General features: G+C 45.2%; 1 protein-coding gene across 1 annotated transcript in view; it reads right to left on the bottom strand.

The window, feature by feature from the left end:
- Window positions 1-17,338, bottom strand: part of DELE1 (DAP3 binding cell death enhancer 1) — a gene marked incomplete at its 5' end in the record, with an annotated part of 21,014 nt that extends 3,676 nt beyond the window's left edge. The window contains 10 exons of the mRNA XM_042880586.1: window positions 2,100-2,364; window positions 2,598-2,754; window positions 6,176-6,268; window positions 7,921-8,079; window positions 8,817-8,959; window positions 9,674-9,767; window positions 11,253-11,308; window positions 16,504-16,641; window positions 16,996-17,116; window positions 17,222-17,338. Of these exons, the coding sequence (XP_042736520.1) occupies window positions 2,108-2,364; window positions 2,598-2,754; window positions 6,176-6,268; window positions 7,921-8,079; window positions 8,817-8,959; window positions 9,674-9,767; window positions 11,253-11,308; window positions 16,504-16,641; window positions 16,996-17,116; window positions 17,222-17,338 (1,335 nt within the window). The remainder of the gene's footprint in view (window positions 1-2,099; window positions 2,365-2,597; window positions 2,755-6,175; window positions 6,269-7,920; window positions 8,080-8,816; window positions 8,960-9,673; window positions 9,768-11,252; window positions 11,309-16,503; window positions 16,642-16,995; window positions 17,117-17,221) is intronic.

The raw sequence follows: 17,338 nt of genomic DNA, 5'->3' as shown, positions 1-17,338 counted from the left end.
GCCAGCAGTGCTCTGCACACACTGCTTCCTTTGCCACACAACCTTTACATTAGAAGCACTGCACTGAGTTCTCCACAGGTTCCACACTTCACACAACAAAGGTTTCTCCAAAAGCAATTTGCTGGCACTGAAGCTGCTGCATCAGGTGTCTCAGGGGGGTATTTTTAGCCTTCATTTTTATTGCTAAGTTGAATAAGAATGGGCAGTGCCACCCAACAGATACGAGCTTTTCAAAAGCATCCTACCCACACTCCCTTTCCATGCACCTGGAGGATGCTGTGCCCTGTTTTTAGCATGCACATACACAAGCCACAGCGGCACAGAATCAGACACATAATTTTAAAGGAAACTAAATGAAACCTTTTTTTTTCTCCCTGTCGCTCTTGGGACCAAATAGCAAGAGCAACACATTAAGATTTCCCCAAGTGGCCTTCTTAATACCCCAGGTACCCACTGTTGTAGTCGGAATCTCCAAAGCGTTTCACAGATGACCCTATCTCTGTCAATAAATGACACTGATGAGTTTACCCTAGCATGCTCATCCTGCTGATACAAATGTCTTGCTGTTTTGTTTTACAAACAAAACAGGCTCTTGCACCAAAACAATGACAGTGAGCCAAATTCTAACTGAGATGCAGCTGTGCAAACTATGAGGGTGGCATGTCTGCGACAGCAAGGAGTTGCAGCCTGACAGGACTCCTCTGCATCTTGGGGATGCACAGAGGACAAACACATGGCAGAGCCTCACATCTTCTTCTGGTACACTACTTCAACGTGCCTGTCAAAGGACAGTCTTTACACAAAAATACATTACAGCAAGCAGGTTAAAAGGGAGACAAATTCCCCTTAGTTCAGTTTCCTGCAAATTGCTTCCAGCTCCCCCCATCCCTCACTCCTGTCCTATCCTGATCACTGTGTAAGCACACAGTGGATTACTGCAGAATAGGAAATACACCCGAGGAATTTCCTGCTAATTATATCCTGCTTGATAAAGGAAACGGTCCAAGAAAGTTTGGTCTGGGCAGAAAGACCAGACTAGAAGAACAATCTGAGCTATCGGATGCACTGAGCTGTTGCTGTGCCCCTCCCTTGCTGAATGGAGACCACAGCAAGTTCAGGATGGGGCTGTCGCCTTTGTTTTCAGAGCCTGATCTACACAAAGCAGCAGAGCAGCACAGATAGCTACAGGAAGCTGGACAATTTGTACAGATGCCCTTGAATCAGCTTAAACTTGCGTGGACAAATGCCTTTTTCCGGAGTCAGCTGCCCCAATGGAAGAAATTATCATACCAGCTGCTTGCCTCTGCCTGCCTGATGTTGGCTACTGCCTGCTGGGAATGTCCCTTAGCCACTTTGGTGGAAATGAGATGACGTGCTTAGCACACACGTACAATATAAATTTTGAAGCAAACCTTGCTTACTGTGACTCAAAGGGGTGCCCCCGTGAGAGCAACTCACTGCCAGAGCTGAAGGAATAATAACTGGGGACTGAAGGGCACCGACAAAGGCACAGAATGGCTGAAGACAGCATTACTCCCACCAGCACGTGTGGATTCATCAACTGCATCCCACAGAAACCTGGGCGCTAATAACCAGAAAACTCTCTTGCTTGCATTGCTTTGGACAAGGTCTTAAAGCAGACTGAACTGCTGCAGTGTCTGTGTAGAGAGAAGCCCAGACTGTACTGGAAATCCACCTTGAGGTAAGATCAAATTGCCTCAGGGATTTCAGGCCAGACTCACCCAGTTATTTGCCAGCATTGCCACATGGTGCCTTGCAAGCATTGCTCTGAAACCATGTGAAAGATGTACATAGCTACTGAAATTATAGCCTCAAACTGTACCCACCCTAGCAAGGTGGGGGATTAGCTTCACATGGAAGTGAAGGAGCATAAGAAAGAGCCTTGCGTTGGCAGGGAGAGGGCTAAGCTACATGGTGGCATAGGAGATATCACAAGCTTTAATTTGAAAACCACTCTATTCTAAAATAGCTTCCTGTTAATGGAAAAGGAACCTTCTCTTACCGCTCACTACTACCCTGCTTCCAGTCCCACACAACAAGAAGGCCCACCTTCCCTTTTGCTTGCCTGCTCCACTTACCAGCTGCTCTAGTAACCACAGTGGTGGGGCTCCAAACCTTGCAGCTCCAGCGGACTCGCCCTGTCTCCTAGGGCATGGCTCCATTCTGTGCTGCCAAGTGTCATCATGTGGAGCCTGTCTGCACTCCAGGAGTGGGGCAGGGTGAGGGCAGGTTGTCTTGGCTGGAAGGAATGGAGACCTGCAGGCATGCGCTCGGTGGCCCAGAAACAGGGGCTGGAGGAAGAGGCTCTCATTCCGAAAGGGAACGGGTGCTTTCTTTGCACATCTGAAAGTACATTAAAACGAGATCTTTGTGATGCATCAGACTATGGGAACAGCTTTTCCACTTGACTGGAAATAGCTGCTAAGAAGTAAAAACAACTGAGAAAGAAAAGTGCTCCCTTGCCTCCAATAAAAAGGATTCCTTTTGCCATGGTACTGTGCCACCCTTCCTCTGGCAATACAGGCCCGTGTCACGATGCAGTCCCACAGACCCTCTTCACCCACGGCCCATTGTACCTTCCATCTCCTCTTCTATCACTCGCAGCCTCTCCTGAGCGTTTCTGTTCCCTGCAGCAGCTGACTGTCGATAGTGTCTCATCGCTTCTGCCAGGTTCTGCTGCACCCCAAGGCCCTTCTCATAGCAAACGCCCACATGGTATCTGCTTTGGGCATCCTAGCCACAGGAGACAGCACAGTAATCAGCCCCACATGATGGAGAAGTGACGACAGCACACAAAAGGAGAACAGACAGTCCTTAGCACCAACTTTGAAGTTTATTCCTCTATCTTTGGTTCCTCAAACTGTATCTTTGGTAATTTTGTCCCTTCCTTTGACAAGCACATCGTCAAGCAGAAATTCTCACCAGATACCTCTGACTCCACTCCTCCCTATCCCTTTCTAATTAGAGCCATTAATTGCCCTTCAGTGTCCAGGTCTGTGTCACGGGAACAAAAGAGCAGCTGTCTCCCCAGAGCATCCAGACTGCCTTGGGGGTCACAGCTAAGAGGCCTCACTGCACCCACATCCTGCTCACACCCAAACTGTGAACACACCCTGTGGAATACCGTACCACAGTTCACACAGATGTCTTGTAAAAACATAACAAATGCCAGAGGTCTTGTTACCAAGGCTGGAAGATTCCCCTTGGCAACCCTGCAGTCCATCAGGCCTCCAACACAACAGTGCACCACTAGCATGCTCAGCCTCACCTCATTATATTCCAGAAGAAATCTCAGGCAGCAGAAAGGAAGTCAAGCAAGTAAGTGTAACAGAAAAAGCACGAACTACTCAGGCACACGCAACTGCTGAGAATGAACCAGAAATTGCAGATGGGTCAGCAAATCCAAACTCATGAATATGTTTGCATGTCAGCTGTGCACTTTATGTTTCTCATCTAATGCTGGGAACACGGTCTCACAGCAAAAAAGAAAGATGACAGTCCTGAAGACATTGAAAAACACACACAGGCAAGTGGTCACACAGATCTTTTCCAATGAAAAAGCCAGCAATGCTCCTTGAATGGTGTAACTGCCAGAAAAGTGATCTAAATAAGGCTTTGGGGGAAAAAAAAAGTAAGTGGCAAGTTTGCAAGTTTTAATAAAGCCATAAGAAAGGAACATATTGCAAGTGTTGCTGTCTGGGATCTAGCTGGTGGAGGAAAGCAAAGAACTCAACGAGTGGGCGCCCTGCAAAATGTTTCGAGTCTCAGTTTATGACAGCAATAAACTTCTTTAGAGATGAGGTAAGCATGTTGAAGGCTTGACTGCTCAGATATGACAAGATACAAAGTTAGATAAGGATGAAATATTCCACTAGTGGTGCCTTACGTGATGAACACCTCAAAGACCACCAGCAGGAGAGCAGATCTCCAAATTAGCATGGCATGTGTGACTGTAGTACACTTTGAAATCTGACTCAGTTCTTTAAGAACACTCTTTAACACATTTCTTATATTCTGCGCTTGTTCTGATAAAATTAGGGAGAATAAAATAGATAAAATGGTTACTTTGGTAACCAAAGTGAAACACAGTTCTCTGAAGTGTTGCAGTGTTTGGAAGAATGCTTGTCAGAGTTACCCCTGTGGCTTCTGCACAGCAAAAACCTGAAAAATATCAAATCCCTGAATTTTTGTGTTTGTTTTCTCCTTCTTAAGTTGTAGTTAAACAGTGCCATTTCTTCTTCATTCATAACCAATAGTCTTTTAGCCAACTAAACATAAGTTCTACTGAACTGAAACACTCCAGGGTGCCAAGGGTAATTGAACATACTCATGGAGGAATTTTTCCAGCTGAACACATGGGGTTACATCCCAGGGATCTTGCACATATGCCTGTCATCAAAGACAAGGCTGTGGTACGTCTGTGGCCAACATCCACTGGGAAGCAGAGTTGGGGAAACATGACTGGCTTCTGAGAACTGTCTTGGCTGTGACCTAAACTCTGACCTGCTAAGGAGTACTGCTGGGACCAGCAGTTACCTCTTGGATTTTCTGCTTTCAGGGGTTTACTGTGCATCCAGCAAAGGACAATCAACTGTTTAATGAGATGATTCATTGGTATTTCGTGCAGCCATACGCATCTGGCATCAGGCTGGAAGGAAGAAATCATCTATGAGGCTTACAGGAGATCTCTAGCAGAGCTGGAATTAAACACAACCATCAAGAACGCGATGTCTGAGCATGTGGGGCTATCCTGATCTAGTCTCACCACTGGTCTAATATCTGCATCCTTAAAAGTGGGTGAAAACTGTAGTCATAAAGTTTGCAAGAGATGTAATGTCATTAAGAATCATCAAACTTACTGTAAAGAATTAATTAATGAAGACCTCACAACACTATGAGTGGGCAACGCAATCACAGATGAAACTGCTGACAAAAGCAAAGGAAATTTGGGAATCCCTGTGATATCTACCTGAATCCATCAAGTCACCAATCACTGGCAAGCAAATGGGAAAACAGCATCAGGAACTATTAGAAAGGAATACAGAACTAAGCAGAGGATCTCATTATGGCATGCATAATGGCATGGCATGCCTTCATCCCAAGTCCAGTTTTAGTCCACGTATTTTAAGATGGATGAAAATTAGAAAAATACGGAGAAGACTGACAAAACAAATACTGCAGTTTAACTACATGGAGAGACAAAACAAACTAGTGTTCTGCAGCCTGCAAAAGAAATGACTCACAGAGGACATACTGAAGGCTGACAGAATCAGAAGTGCTTGCCAGAAAAGGGAAGTTATTCATTTTTTTCCAACAAAGAAGTTGTAGGAACTCAAGTTAAAATGAAAGAGTTCTTCAGAAAAAAAACCCAAAAAACTAGCTCCTTATAATACACTGCAATCAGAGAATGAGTGAACAATGTCACAGTGCTGTAAAGAAAGCAGAAACTATGCTGTAAGACATGAGATGTTATACTTCTCCAAGTATGGGTAAGACCACAGGAGCAGTATTGTGCCAGGCATCGTCCTTCAAAAAACCAAACCAAACAAAAAACTAAACAACAAAAAAAACCCACACAAAAAAGCATGGGTCACTTGGAGAAAATTCAACAGAGAGAAAGAAGATGCAGACAACATGATGTGTGAGGAGAAACTGAAACAACAGGAGAAGGTTGAATGGGGATTTAAGTATTTAAGTACAGAAAAGGTCCCTGTAAAGGAATAGAAATAGTTTCTTCATCCTCTCTGTAGGAAGCAAGAAATAATGGGCTTATTTTGAAGAAGAGATTCAAGATAGACACACAAAATTCTCCCAGTGATACAGTGGTGAAAGATTTTGACTGGAAGGGTGTAAAGGCTCCACAACAGGAAAGCTTTATTATGCAAGGGGAGTATTTGTTGGAAACTGCATAAACACTGATTCTGTAAGAACTGCTCCTACCTAGTACGGCATTTTCTGTGCTCATGTTTTGTAGGGTGTGCATCCCAGGGCCTGCTTCCTCCCCAGGGTGTGCCAGTTTTCCACTCTGACCTTTTGGGCAGCACAGTGAAGTCCTGGCAGTCACTCCCACCTCAAGAAGCCCTGAAATCTGCCACCTGTAACTTGCAACAATCCCAAAGTCAGAACAACCACAGCTTACACAGGGATTACTTACGCCATTCTTTGCTGCCAGCAATAGGTACTTGAGACCTCTCTTTTCCTTAGGTTGTAGCCCCCTCATGTAGAACACTCCGAGATAAGCCTGTGCCTGCAGCAAAACCACATGATACAAATCAGCCAGGATTTTCCACCTTAATTACTCCTGTTTTTGCAAGTTGTCCAAATGGCAGTAAAAGCTCTGCTGCTGGAGCAGAGCATAATCTCTGGCAACTCATCAGGGACACCTGTGAGACTCACGTGCACAGTATCGTGATTGCAGCAGAGCTTGCTAGGAGAATGAAGGCTGTCCTAAGAAACTCAGTCTGTCATTATAAACATGAAAAATCCCATCTGATCTACAAAACTCCACTACACACACAGTAACACCACCACACTAACAGTATGAGACCCAGAACCTTGTTTCAAACTGTACTGTGGAAGTCAGAGCCAGAGAACGGCTCCTACTTGTGAGCTGTCCGTTAGACATAGCAGATGTACTTCCTGGAACAGCGTGCTACATGAGATACAGTCACTGCCAGAATGGCTTGCATTCATAACACAAGATGCCACATGCCTAAATGTATCCCCTAAAGAGTGGGAAAGGAGGACAGGGTACACAGATCTATGAGGATGAATCATCCTGAAAAGTCAGAGACACTGTATGAGGATCTGTTCCTACTCAAAGCATCTCACAGAAGTTCCTCCACCAAAGCAACCTGTACTCTTGCAACTGAGGGGCAATGAAATACAGTTTTTCAACTGTAGGGTCAGTTTTCCTGAGCTGCTGGTCTAATCTAGGCATTGGAAAGAACAATTACATGCATGTTTGGCTCCAGCTTCAGAGCTGATGTAATTCAGAAGCAGGCACCTGAGTCATACGTATCCTAAAGTTTTGCAGTCAGACTCATGCTTGTAGAGCAGGACGATAGACTAGTCTAAATGGGGCAAATGGGATCCTTGCACTTTCTTGTTTCTTTCAAAAGATATTTTGGAAAGCTATCTCTACTATGGCTGCAGGCAAGAGAAAGATCTGGAGAGATTGTTCTACCAGAGTTTCAACTGCCCTTAATCCTCAAGGTGAGAACGGCTTTTAGTGATGTAAAAAGTATGCCAAAACATGACGTTTGATCCAAATACAGATGTTGTGGAGATCTGTGGTAACTGAGGATACCCTTTGCATTCTAGGAACCCGAAATCTACTTTCATGAAGACCCCTATCTTTTGGATGCAGCAGCCTGTGTTCATTGACAGCTGATGCATCCACGCTGCACGTTCTCCAGGCATGGAACATAAAAGGCTGCCACCTGGCACTAGAGAATGGGCAATTTACCAGGCCTCTAAGAATTGGTGCATCAAGCTCTGCCCTCTTTTGTAAATTAAAAAAGAGCCTTACATAGTTGGTATCAGTTATGGCTGCATCCTCTCTTCAACCAAGAAAGCTAAGAAGCAAGTATCTATCTCAGATGCACGATGGGACCAGAAATTACCAACAAGCAAAAATCCCATAAGCACACAGAAAATGTCCTGTTTAAGGGGGTTTATGAGAACCACAACAAAAAGCCCAACAGCGAAACAGACAACCAGCACTGTTGACAGAATGGGCACCTATATATGCCATGCATATGCAGGCAGGGCTGTCCCCATACATGGGCAATAGTAGGAGTACTTAGGAAGAATTTTGCTTTTAGTCCTAAAAAAACTTCTCTCTTTCCTATGAAAACGTTCAGCTTTTATAATCACTCTCACGTGGTGGACACCAACCTCTGTAAGTCCAGCCTCTGCTGCTTGCTCCAGGAATGTCACTGCCTTCTGAAGCCTGTGCCATTCATTTTCAGGACTGTGGCACAAGAGGCACCTAGCATAGCGGTACTGTGCCATGGGGTGACAGCTGCTGGCTGCACGGTAGTAATAAAAAGCTGCCTGCAAACAGAGAAATATGCTTGTGTCAGTCAGGTAATACATGCCCTCAAACATGATACGACTCCCCTCTGGCCAGGACAAGCTTAACCTCTCTGTCCAGACCTATCAGAAGCTGCACATGCTTACCCTGGCAACCCTCCCACATTTTTCTTCTGCAGTGGACTATCACTGCTCAAGAGCCCTCTAACCACCTCTGCCTTCTCTAGTCAAAAGTCCGAGTTTTGAAGGATATGGCACTGGGCCATCAATACCAAAGCTTACTTCATGCCAGTGGGGATCTGCACAATTACTCAAAACAAGCAGCCTTTGCAGATCTTTTCGGGTACAGGAGGATGCTGACTATGGCTGCACTCACTAGGTGGCAGGCTGTAGTTAAGGAAGCCAAACTGGAAGGCTCATGATGTAAAGAAATGCTCGGATGTGCAGCGGTGTTTTAAATACAGCAACATGACAGGTTTCTCCTGGGTACTCTTGCAGCTGCTAGTGGCACAGCCTGTGTACCTGCAACAAGACCTCAGCAGCTATGAGAAAGGGGATTTCAGGAGCACATCTCCGAGGGGATCTACGATACTGAAGCCAGCACTGCAACCTGCAGCTTATATTACTTCCAGCATTTTCCAGTCAGACTTCAGAGACTGTCATACCCATTCAAAGGGAGAAAAGTGACTGCACACCCAATGAAGACTGCTTCCATAGTGCGTGCCACACACATACGTGACTGCACAAGCATTGGATACCTTTTCCAAGTCTTTTCCCGTGCCTCTGCCATGCTCATAACACAGACCCACATTGAACTGGGCTTTGCTGTAGCCTCGATCTGCTGCCAGTTTGAAGCAGGTATAGCCTGTCTGGTAATGGCCTTCTCTCATACTTTCAATCCCTGGGAAGAAAACGGTTTGAAAATAGGGGAAAAGAACAGAACGCAGCCTCAAATGCAGCAGACACTCCCCAGAGCTACTGACCATCCTTGCCCCATGCCAAATGGTCCAGCCCACTCCTAGCAGGCTCACCAGCCCCCATCCCACATAATCAAAGTTTCCACAGGGAAAACAGCAACACAGTATTTTAGGAAGTATTCTGATCTCATTACAAAGAAGGACCGTGTACTAGCACAGCATATGGTTAATGGAGAAGCAGTTTACTTTTCTAGTGCTGCAACTAGTGGTGTATGTAGGGCAGGGAGTTTTTTCTTAGATCACTACATCTTCCTTCAGCTCTTCTTAGAGTTGCAGTTCTGCAATTGCTTTTTCAGCTTGCCAGGAAGACTGAGATCTCAGACAATGAAAAAAGAGCTATGAAGATAGGACAGCTCATGTTGCAAAAAGGACAGAGATGACTTAATTTCCAAATACAGATGTCAGGACAACAGTGCAGATTTCAACCAAGCCTGGATTTAAAAATGCTGACATAAATCAGGTGGCAGGATGAGACAAAGGGCAATAAATCTCTGAAAGTATAGTTGAAATTGCTGAAAGAAGGCTTCAGTTTGGGTATATGCCATCTCTGCCTTCACATAAGGCCTGCAACCATTTGGAGGCCCTCCAAAAAGAGGAACGTGTGGTTTAAGGACAAAACAAACCTAAGTCCACATTACCAAGGATATTGAATGCAATGGATATATCAACTCGGAAAATCTGCTGCAACTGAAAAGCAGCTTCCTCCAAATGCTCTCGCTGAGCTGGGTTTTCCTGCAGAGTCAAAGAAGAAAGTTATAAGACAGCAAAAACATGCAAACCCTACAAGAGATTCTTCTTGGAAATGGAGCAATCTGATATTTGTGCTGTCCTGTAGTAAATCAAGAGGGTGATGTAATCTGGTGTCACGTGTCCACACAAAAATCTCCCTGTTTCACACAGACATTGCTCACCTCTGAGCAGGGAGCCTGGTGTACTCACTCAGATATCATTAGAACATATCAGAATTTAACATACCACACGTAGTTTTCCTCTTCAAAAGTAAGATTGGCCCTCATTTGCCCTCCAAGATCAATGCACAAGTGGCATTTCTCTCTGTCAAACACACACTGACACACCTGTATATCCTTTACACAATTCAAGCTGAGCCCACACTGATAGCTTACAGAACACTGCAGTCTCCCTAATAAAACTCTGCAGAAACAATGTATTTTCTTCCTCAGTAATGAACAGGTTTTTTTTTAACTTCACTGGAGCTCTGGGAGGTGGGAGGATTAGCCTGGCCTGCAGCTTTCATCTCCAAGCTTGAGTACAAATTTAGTGCCATCGAGCGGCGGCAGCACACACTGCACATAAGCTGAGATGCCTCTGCATAGACAGTCACACTGCAAAAATGCCCCTTGCCACCAAAGAGCTTTACAGCTCACCCAGCACTTTGAGCTGCTCACAGGAGGACAAGACACAGACCGACTCATCTGCTCTCCAGAGAGCCTCCTGAGACCTGCCCCACTGCACATGGCCCTGCAGATGGATGGGGAGCTCATTCCTCACCTCCCTGGGCAGACCAAGTGAAAATCTTTCTGCTAGAGGAGGTCACATTCACTTCAGTGAGGATCTTACTTTGTTAACTGCTGAATATATTTCCATTCCGTTCAGAGTGTCCTTGAGTAATTGCTAAGCTGACTGACTTTTAAAATGGGGAGCTCTGGATTGCAAGGAATTAACAGGCTTAATCACAACAAAAATAATAATATGATTTACAACCTCATGACTCAACCTGATATACCCTCTTCAAGCACAAAGTCTCTCTCTTCCTCTCTCTAACAAACAAATCTCAGTCTTGATTTGCAGCTTTGGGAGGGGTGACACCACCTTCTCCAGTCACGGACTTGCTTGGAGAAAACCAAAATAGCAACAGTACACAGACACCTAGTGAACGATAGCATCAAAATGCAGATATACCACACTGGTGCTACTTGGTGGGTTTTTTTGGGCACATTTTCTTCCAGTGCTTCTTTACTAGCACTGCTGTTACACAGACACTCCAAAGGACGTCAGTTTGTGGCTCTTGGAACTCTGCTCTGGCCAAAAGGCAGCACATCACATCTTTCATTCTCCCAGCCTCCAGCTATGCAGTGCAGAAAGCAGTCTTGCGTGTGAGTGGATTGCTCAGGCTCTGCTTGGGGTTGCACTGAGATGCCTTTCTGTAGCAAAGGGGCCTCAGGCACAGACGGAGCTCACGAAAAAATGAAAGCTTACCTTTGTACTGTGTGGAACTGGCCTCAGGCTGGAGCACTGAGGGACTGGGAACTCCCCTGCATTAAAAGAGGGACAAAAAACAGGGTTAAGCAAGGCTGTATATTCACGTCTTCCTTCTGATACCTTTCTCTGCTCTTCAATTCTTTCCTAGACTACTGATGGTGTGCCCAGTTAGGGACACTGACAACAGAAGGAACTGTGACTGATCTGACCTTGGTATCACAATTAGCTAAGCACCATGTGAATGCAGCCCTGGATTCAGCCAATGCACCTCCTCCAGAAAGGGCCCAATCTTGACCCACTGGTACAAAAAGACAGACAGCCTCCCATTTCTTTTGAAAGTTTGTTCCACCAACTCATAATCATGGCTTTAAAAATCCGTGCTTCATTTCAAATTAAAATACATCTGGTTTCTGCTCTCCGTCACCCGCTCTCCTAGGCTTTTGTCTCTTCACTAAAAAGCCCATTCTCTTTTTCAAAGTCCTGTTACAACTAATCAACCCCTCTTGATTCTTTTCTGTGATTCTAAACAGACTGAGCTGTTCACATCTTTCAACTGAAGTACTTTTCTGCCTGAGTTGATTAATTTTATGACTTTTTTTTTGCCACTATTCCTGAAATTTCAACATTGTTATTGAAGTGAGGACACTCTCACCAGTGTCACGGAAAGGATAAAATTGCCTCCTTATTCAAATTCATAACTGCCTACTTTGCATGTGTCAGAATCATATTTCTGTTCCTGCTGGCCACAGCATCACACTGAGATCTTATGCCTAGGCGCCTGCCTACCCCAGCTCCTTTTCCAGGTAATTTTCCTTGCAGTATACAGTCCTGCTTCCACAAGGGGATGATCAGACACGCTGTTCTGGCTGTGCTGTGTGCAGGCTCATGTTATCACCCCCCCCTACTCATCACCGCCCTCACAGGGCTGGTGGCACAGCCACCTGTTTAGCCACTATCTGTCTGAGTTCAATCAGAATCATCTAATGAAAGCATCTACAACAAAAGCTCAGGCACTTTGCTCTCGACAGCACCGTGCTGGAAGTGATTACACAAGCATTTATGCCAGCTGCTCCAAGAGTACGGTGACCTCCAGCAAGAAGGACGAACAGCGAGGTTTGACTGAGGCCAATTATTTTATAACCTGAATCACCATAAGCAGCTATGTCCCACTGGGCACCTGACACCAGGTGGTGAAGCTGGGATCACTCTAAGATGGTGCTGCCAGCAGAAGTGGCTGTGTCCTCCCCACATCTCCTCCCCACATCTCCTCCTCACCTTCTCAAGCTGCACGGCTGCAGAGCAGGGAGCTAAAAAGAGTGAGAAGTCAGTCCTTTTGGAGCCTCAGTGCCTTGACTGCCATCACCATACAGCTCTGCAAAAGCCTGTGCTGGCAACAGGGGCAGAAGTGAGCATGGGACAGGCAAGATCACTTCTTTAGTGCCTGTACCAAACTATAGGGCATGAAGCTGTGACCTGCCTTCCAGCTGCAGCCTCATTATTCCTGGATAAACAATTCCCCTCTGGCAGTATTAGAATGTATTTTATCTAAACAAGTCTCACTCACGCAACAAGCAAGATCACTATGGCAAACACAAGTTCAATTTACCATTCCACCAGAAGTAATATAGTCTGCAAATTTATTAGTTGTACTTTACATTTATTTTCAGATCAGACATAAAATGATCTGATCTTCCTCACTGCAACTCTCTATCTTCTGTCAGTATCTCCCTCATGACGTAGTTTGGTGTTTTGTTTTTTTTCTAACAACAGTAAGTCTTGTGAAAAAATAAATAAATTGTCTGTATTAAAAATATGTCCAAGCCATTCATTTAAAAAACATTAATCCTTTCATGTGCTCAGGAAACTATCAGAATGTAGAAGCATCCCATATATCCTACACCTCCCCACAACTGGAAATCTCTCCTCAAATCTAATCCCAGCAATCTTCCCAGACTAGAGTTACCACTCCCAGAGATCAGAAGATCGTTTGGAAGAAAACAGAGGGACCAGCCAATCCTGACACTCAGTCCTATCTCCTGATGGATTAAATCAATTAATTCTCTTGGAAGTCTCATTTGAAGCTGGGCAAGCCACAAATCAAAACTCCTCATGGAAATCATTACTCTTAGAACTTGTCTCACAGCAGCCCTCTCAAAACCAGGCACACAATCTAACATGTTGCTTAGGTTCCTTCAGTCATATGTGCAGAAATAAAGGCACCCCCAAGCAGCACGGAATCTTGTTCTGCTTCAGCAAATTGAGATTAGAATTTTCTGTGCAACAATATTTCTACCCCTTTAAATCTGTATTATGATGTAACATGACTGTGCACCCTTTTCTTTTCTTTTCCCATGAGATCTTACAGCTAATAAATATTTTGTGTTTCCCCACTGTTCATCCTGCACTTACCAAATGTTACTCGAAGCTAACTCCAAATGCAGATTTATTAACCTTCTCATAGATAGTCTAGATTGCTCACAACGAAACATCCAAACACTTCACAGGAATTAATTCACAACAAGAGCTGGCCACAATCCAGGACTGCTGCTTCATGGAAAATTTGAGTGTTTCCAATTGGTTTCATTGTGCTTTGAAATGAAAACACACTTTGGAAATGCCTGTAATCTCAGAATTGAAATAACAAATTTTACAGTCCCGTCAGGGGTAAAAAACAACTCCCCAAGGCAACATTCAGCTGCTGTACCACTGAGAATGGCTGTAATCACCTGCTTCTGCACTACACGCCTTTAACTTTCAGAAAGAAAAGCTCTGAGCGAGACAAAAATTGGATGAAAAAAATAGGATGTGATCATGCACCTGAAAACTTGCTGACAGTAATACCTGGAATTATATGTTAAGCAACTTTTCAACAGATTTCCTCAAGTTTTCTTTTTAAACACACTTCTTGGGTTGTTTTTTCTTTCTTTTAAATAATAGATTCTACCCTACTGTGTTATACTGGAACTGGGACGGTTATCTGCGCAGCTGGGATGTTTGCATACATCACAGAGGTCTTTGCCGCTCAAGAAAACAGAGTAGCTGCTTCTAGCAGTCTCAGAGTAGCACGTTTCTGCTGCCTACCACCCTTTGTCACTACTTTAAAGCAAAAGAGTCAGTCTTTCTTTAGGGTTTGCTCTCTCTCATCTTCGTCTATGCCATTTTGGTTACTGTTTTTTAAGACAGAGTGCTCTTCCTAAATTGTTCAAGGGGCAGCTATGTTACACTTACACAGATCTATGATACTGTTTTGGCCTCAGCTCCTTCCTTTGCAACAAATAACATTTCATTTACCTCGCTGCTGTTGAGCACTGACTTCACAGTTTCAATGCAATCATTAATTTGAGACTCTTCACTCCGTACGTATATTTACAGTTACAGTTCCCTGCACACAGTCCTTTAACCTACCTTAAGATCGCCCTCTTAGGTCTTGTGCCAATCTTTTGCTGTGACTTTTAGGTTTGACTGTCCTGAATAATCTTGTAATTCATTTGCTTCTCCTGTCACCTCAAGCATCACCTTTTTCCAAATCACTGCTGACTCTGCTAAGCAGAACAGGTTTCTGTAAAGCACTTCGGGGAATCCACCAGTAATGGCTTTCCATCATGAAAGCCATTTCTTACGCTTTAAGGAATTTCTAGCCGAAGAGCAGCCCCTCTGTCTTCCCTCACAACAGCTTTATTCCTCCAGATAGCTTTGGCTTAGGTCCTGGTTGAAAGATTTTCAGAAAGCTAAAAGCTGGATAATCTTGCTCCACATGCCTGTTGACTTCTCCAGAGAACTCTAATAGATTTACAAACTCTAACTCTGCTCTCTGTTAAGACTCAGGTAATGGAGCAAGCTGGTCAGAGAAATGACTTCCTAAGCCCTTCCAGACCTTTGATACAGTACACTCATCCAGGTACCTAACATTTCTATTCTATAATACAGTTTCTAGCACCCTATAATTACATTTTTTTTGCAGTTCCATGGCACAAACAACCCTGCTTTTCAAAACCTAGTGTTTAATTCGTCAGTGTTCAGTCTGGTCGTACAGCAGATTTCAGCTCTGGATTACATGCCATCATTAGAGACTTAGTGATTTCATAGCCTCCAGAGAACATCTGAACAAAGAGCATGTGGCCTTAGTGACTTGTCACGGTTCAATTTGTCAGTTTGCCTAAAAGCTCTCCCAGTTGACTCTCAGTAGGAAACTGTTAAGATATAGACACACATCCACTGCCAACTGTGCCAAGTGAAGACAGACCTGTCTCCACTTATTCCCCACCACCTCTCCCAGAGGTCCATGTCCAGTCATCTGCCAGCAAGGCAGTGTATCTGAATGCTTCTTAATACGCTTCAGACAAAAGCAGATGGGTTAAACAGTCTAATTGGCAGTTTAGGTAAATTAACCTGGCTGTTTTCCTGGAGCTAATTAGGAACATGGAAACAAAATGCTCCATTTGCCAACTGATGGGAATGGTAACCTCTGACAGGAGATGGCTTTGATAAGCAGTGATGGGCAGTAGCTTAAATCAGCACAGAAGCAAGCAATGAATGGGGAACCCCCTTGACCTTTCTTGCAACACGTTACATCATCTAACATCTGTGAGCTGTTTATTTAATGTGTCTCATCTACACCACAATCATGTTCCTGCAAAGCTACTATTAGTAGTTATATGTCAAATGAATAAACGTATTGTAGGCTTAACCTGACCTTCCTTGATATGACTTAACGTGTTAGATGTCCAGGCACATTTTCCTGGATGACACTACTTTTTAAAAAGTATGTTTTCTTGTTTTTATAAAGCCTGTTTTAATTAGAATTCCTTTAATACCCCCTCTCACCACCCTGTCTGCAGCACAAGCACTCATTTTCATACTCCTGGAAGAAAATAATTCCCTTAGCATCATTTTGTATAGTGAGCCTCTCAGATCACTCTGCAATATTCTCCTGAACCCTCTTGATTGCAAATGTCTGTCCACAATAAAAGAATAGAAACTGGATGTTGTATGTTGGTCACAAAGGCAGACCAACATTGGGAAAGTCAATACTGCTGCACAGTTATACCACGGGCTCCTCCCCTGCCTTCAGGAGCTGTTTCCTCCCTGTCTCTGGACTCCTGATTCATCACTCCAGAGTTCTGTCTTTCCATTCCCTCCTCCATGTTTCAAGAAATGGCCACATGCTTCTTGGGTCCTAGCTTTGCCTTAGGAAAACTCTGAAGTCCTTCTGCTACAGGCATCCTGCCCTGTAGCACATTGTACATACCTTCTTCTGCCCACAGCTGCCTCTCTCCTGGCCCTGAGGAGAGGCCTGAGGATGAATTCTCTGGTGCAACCTCTGCTTTCTGCAGGAAGCAGGGCCCCAGCTGGGCACAGGGAAGGCCGGCTGAAGCGTCAGGCACCACTGAAACACAGAGCACAAGTCAATCTCCATGAGCCACGCTGCCTCCACTCTAGGAGCCAAAGCAGAACTTATCTATTCTAGTTGCCTTCTATGCTCTGGCAACAAAGCCGAGCAGGATTGCTCACTGTGTAAGGCCCCGATCAGAGGACAAATATAATGGAAAGCAGAATATAACGTAGGATTGCATCAAACAGGTAGGAAAGAGTAAGATTCCCCGAGCAGATACCAGCCCTCGATCCCTCCAGAGAGCTTGAAAGCTGCCTGTCAGCTTCTGACAGCAACAGGAGAGATGCGAGCTGTCGGGAGGCAGAAATCCTGCCCACAGCCGGGTCCTCCCAACCCAGCGCTGCTGACCTGCGTGCCGTGCGGGCAGCGAGGGCAACCAGGGAGGCCTGGGCTCCCTCCTGGCGTCCGGCAGCGATCGCAGCCACGAGATCTGCCTGACCAGCTGCAGCAGGAGCGCGGCCAGTGCTCCCTGAAATAGAGACAACACAAGTCAGAGGAGTTTCCAGCCCACAGCACTCCTGGACCCGGCTCCCCGCAGGGCACGGCGTCCCCCGCCCACCCGGCCGCTCCTCACCCAGGTGACGGCGTCCAGCACGGAGTAACGCGGCAGCAGGCCGGGCAGCGGCTGCCGCCGTCCCTCACGCTCGCGGCCATGGCGGGGCCCGCCGTGCCGACAGCCGGGCGCATCGCA

The sequence above is a fragment of the Lagopus leucura genome, unplaced genomic scaffold (assembly GCF_019238085.1).
Source record: "Lagopus leucura isolate 7727_CA_CO unplaced genomic scaffold, USGS_WTPT01 Super-Scaffold_100027, whole genome shotgun sequence".
NCBI classification, from domain to species: domain Eukaryota; kingdom Metazoa; phylum Chordata; class Aves; order Galliformes; family Phasianidae; genus Lagopus; species Lagopus leucura.
Note: the sequence above shows the minus strand (reverse complement) of the source record. Positions and strands in the feature narration are given on the sequence as shown.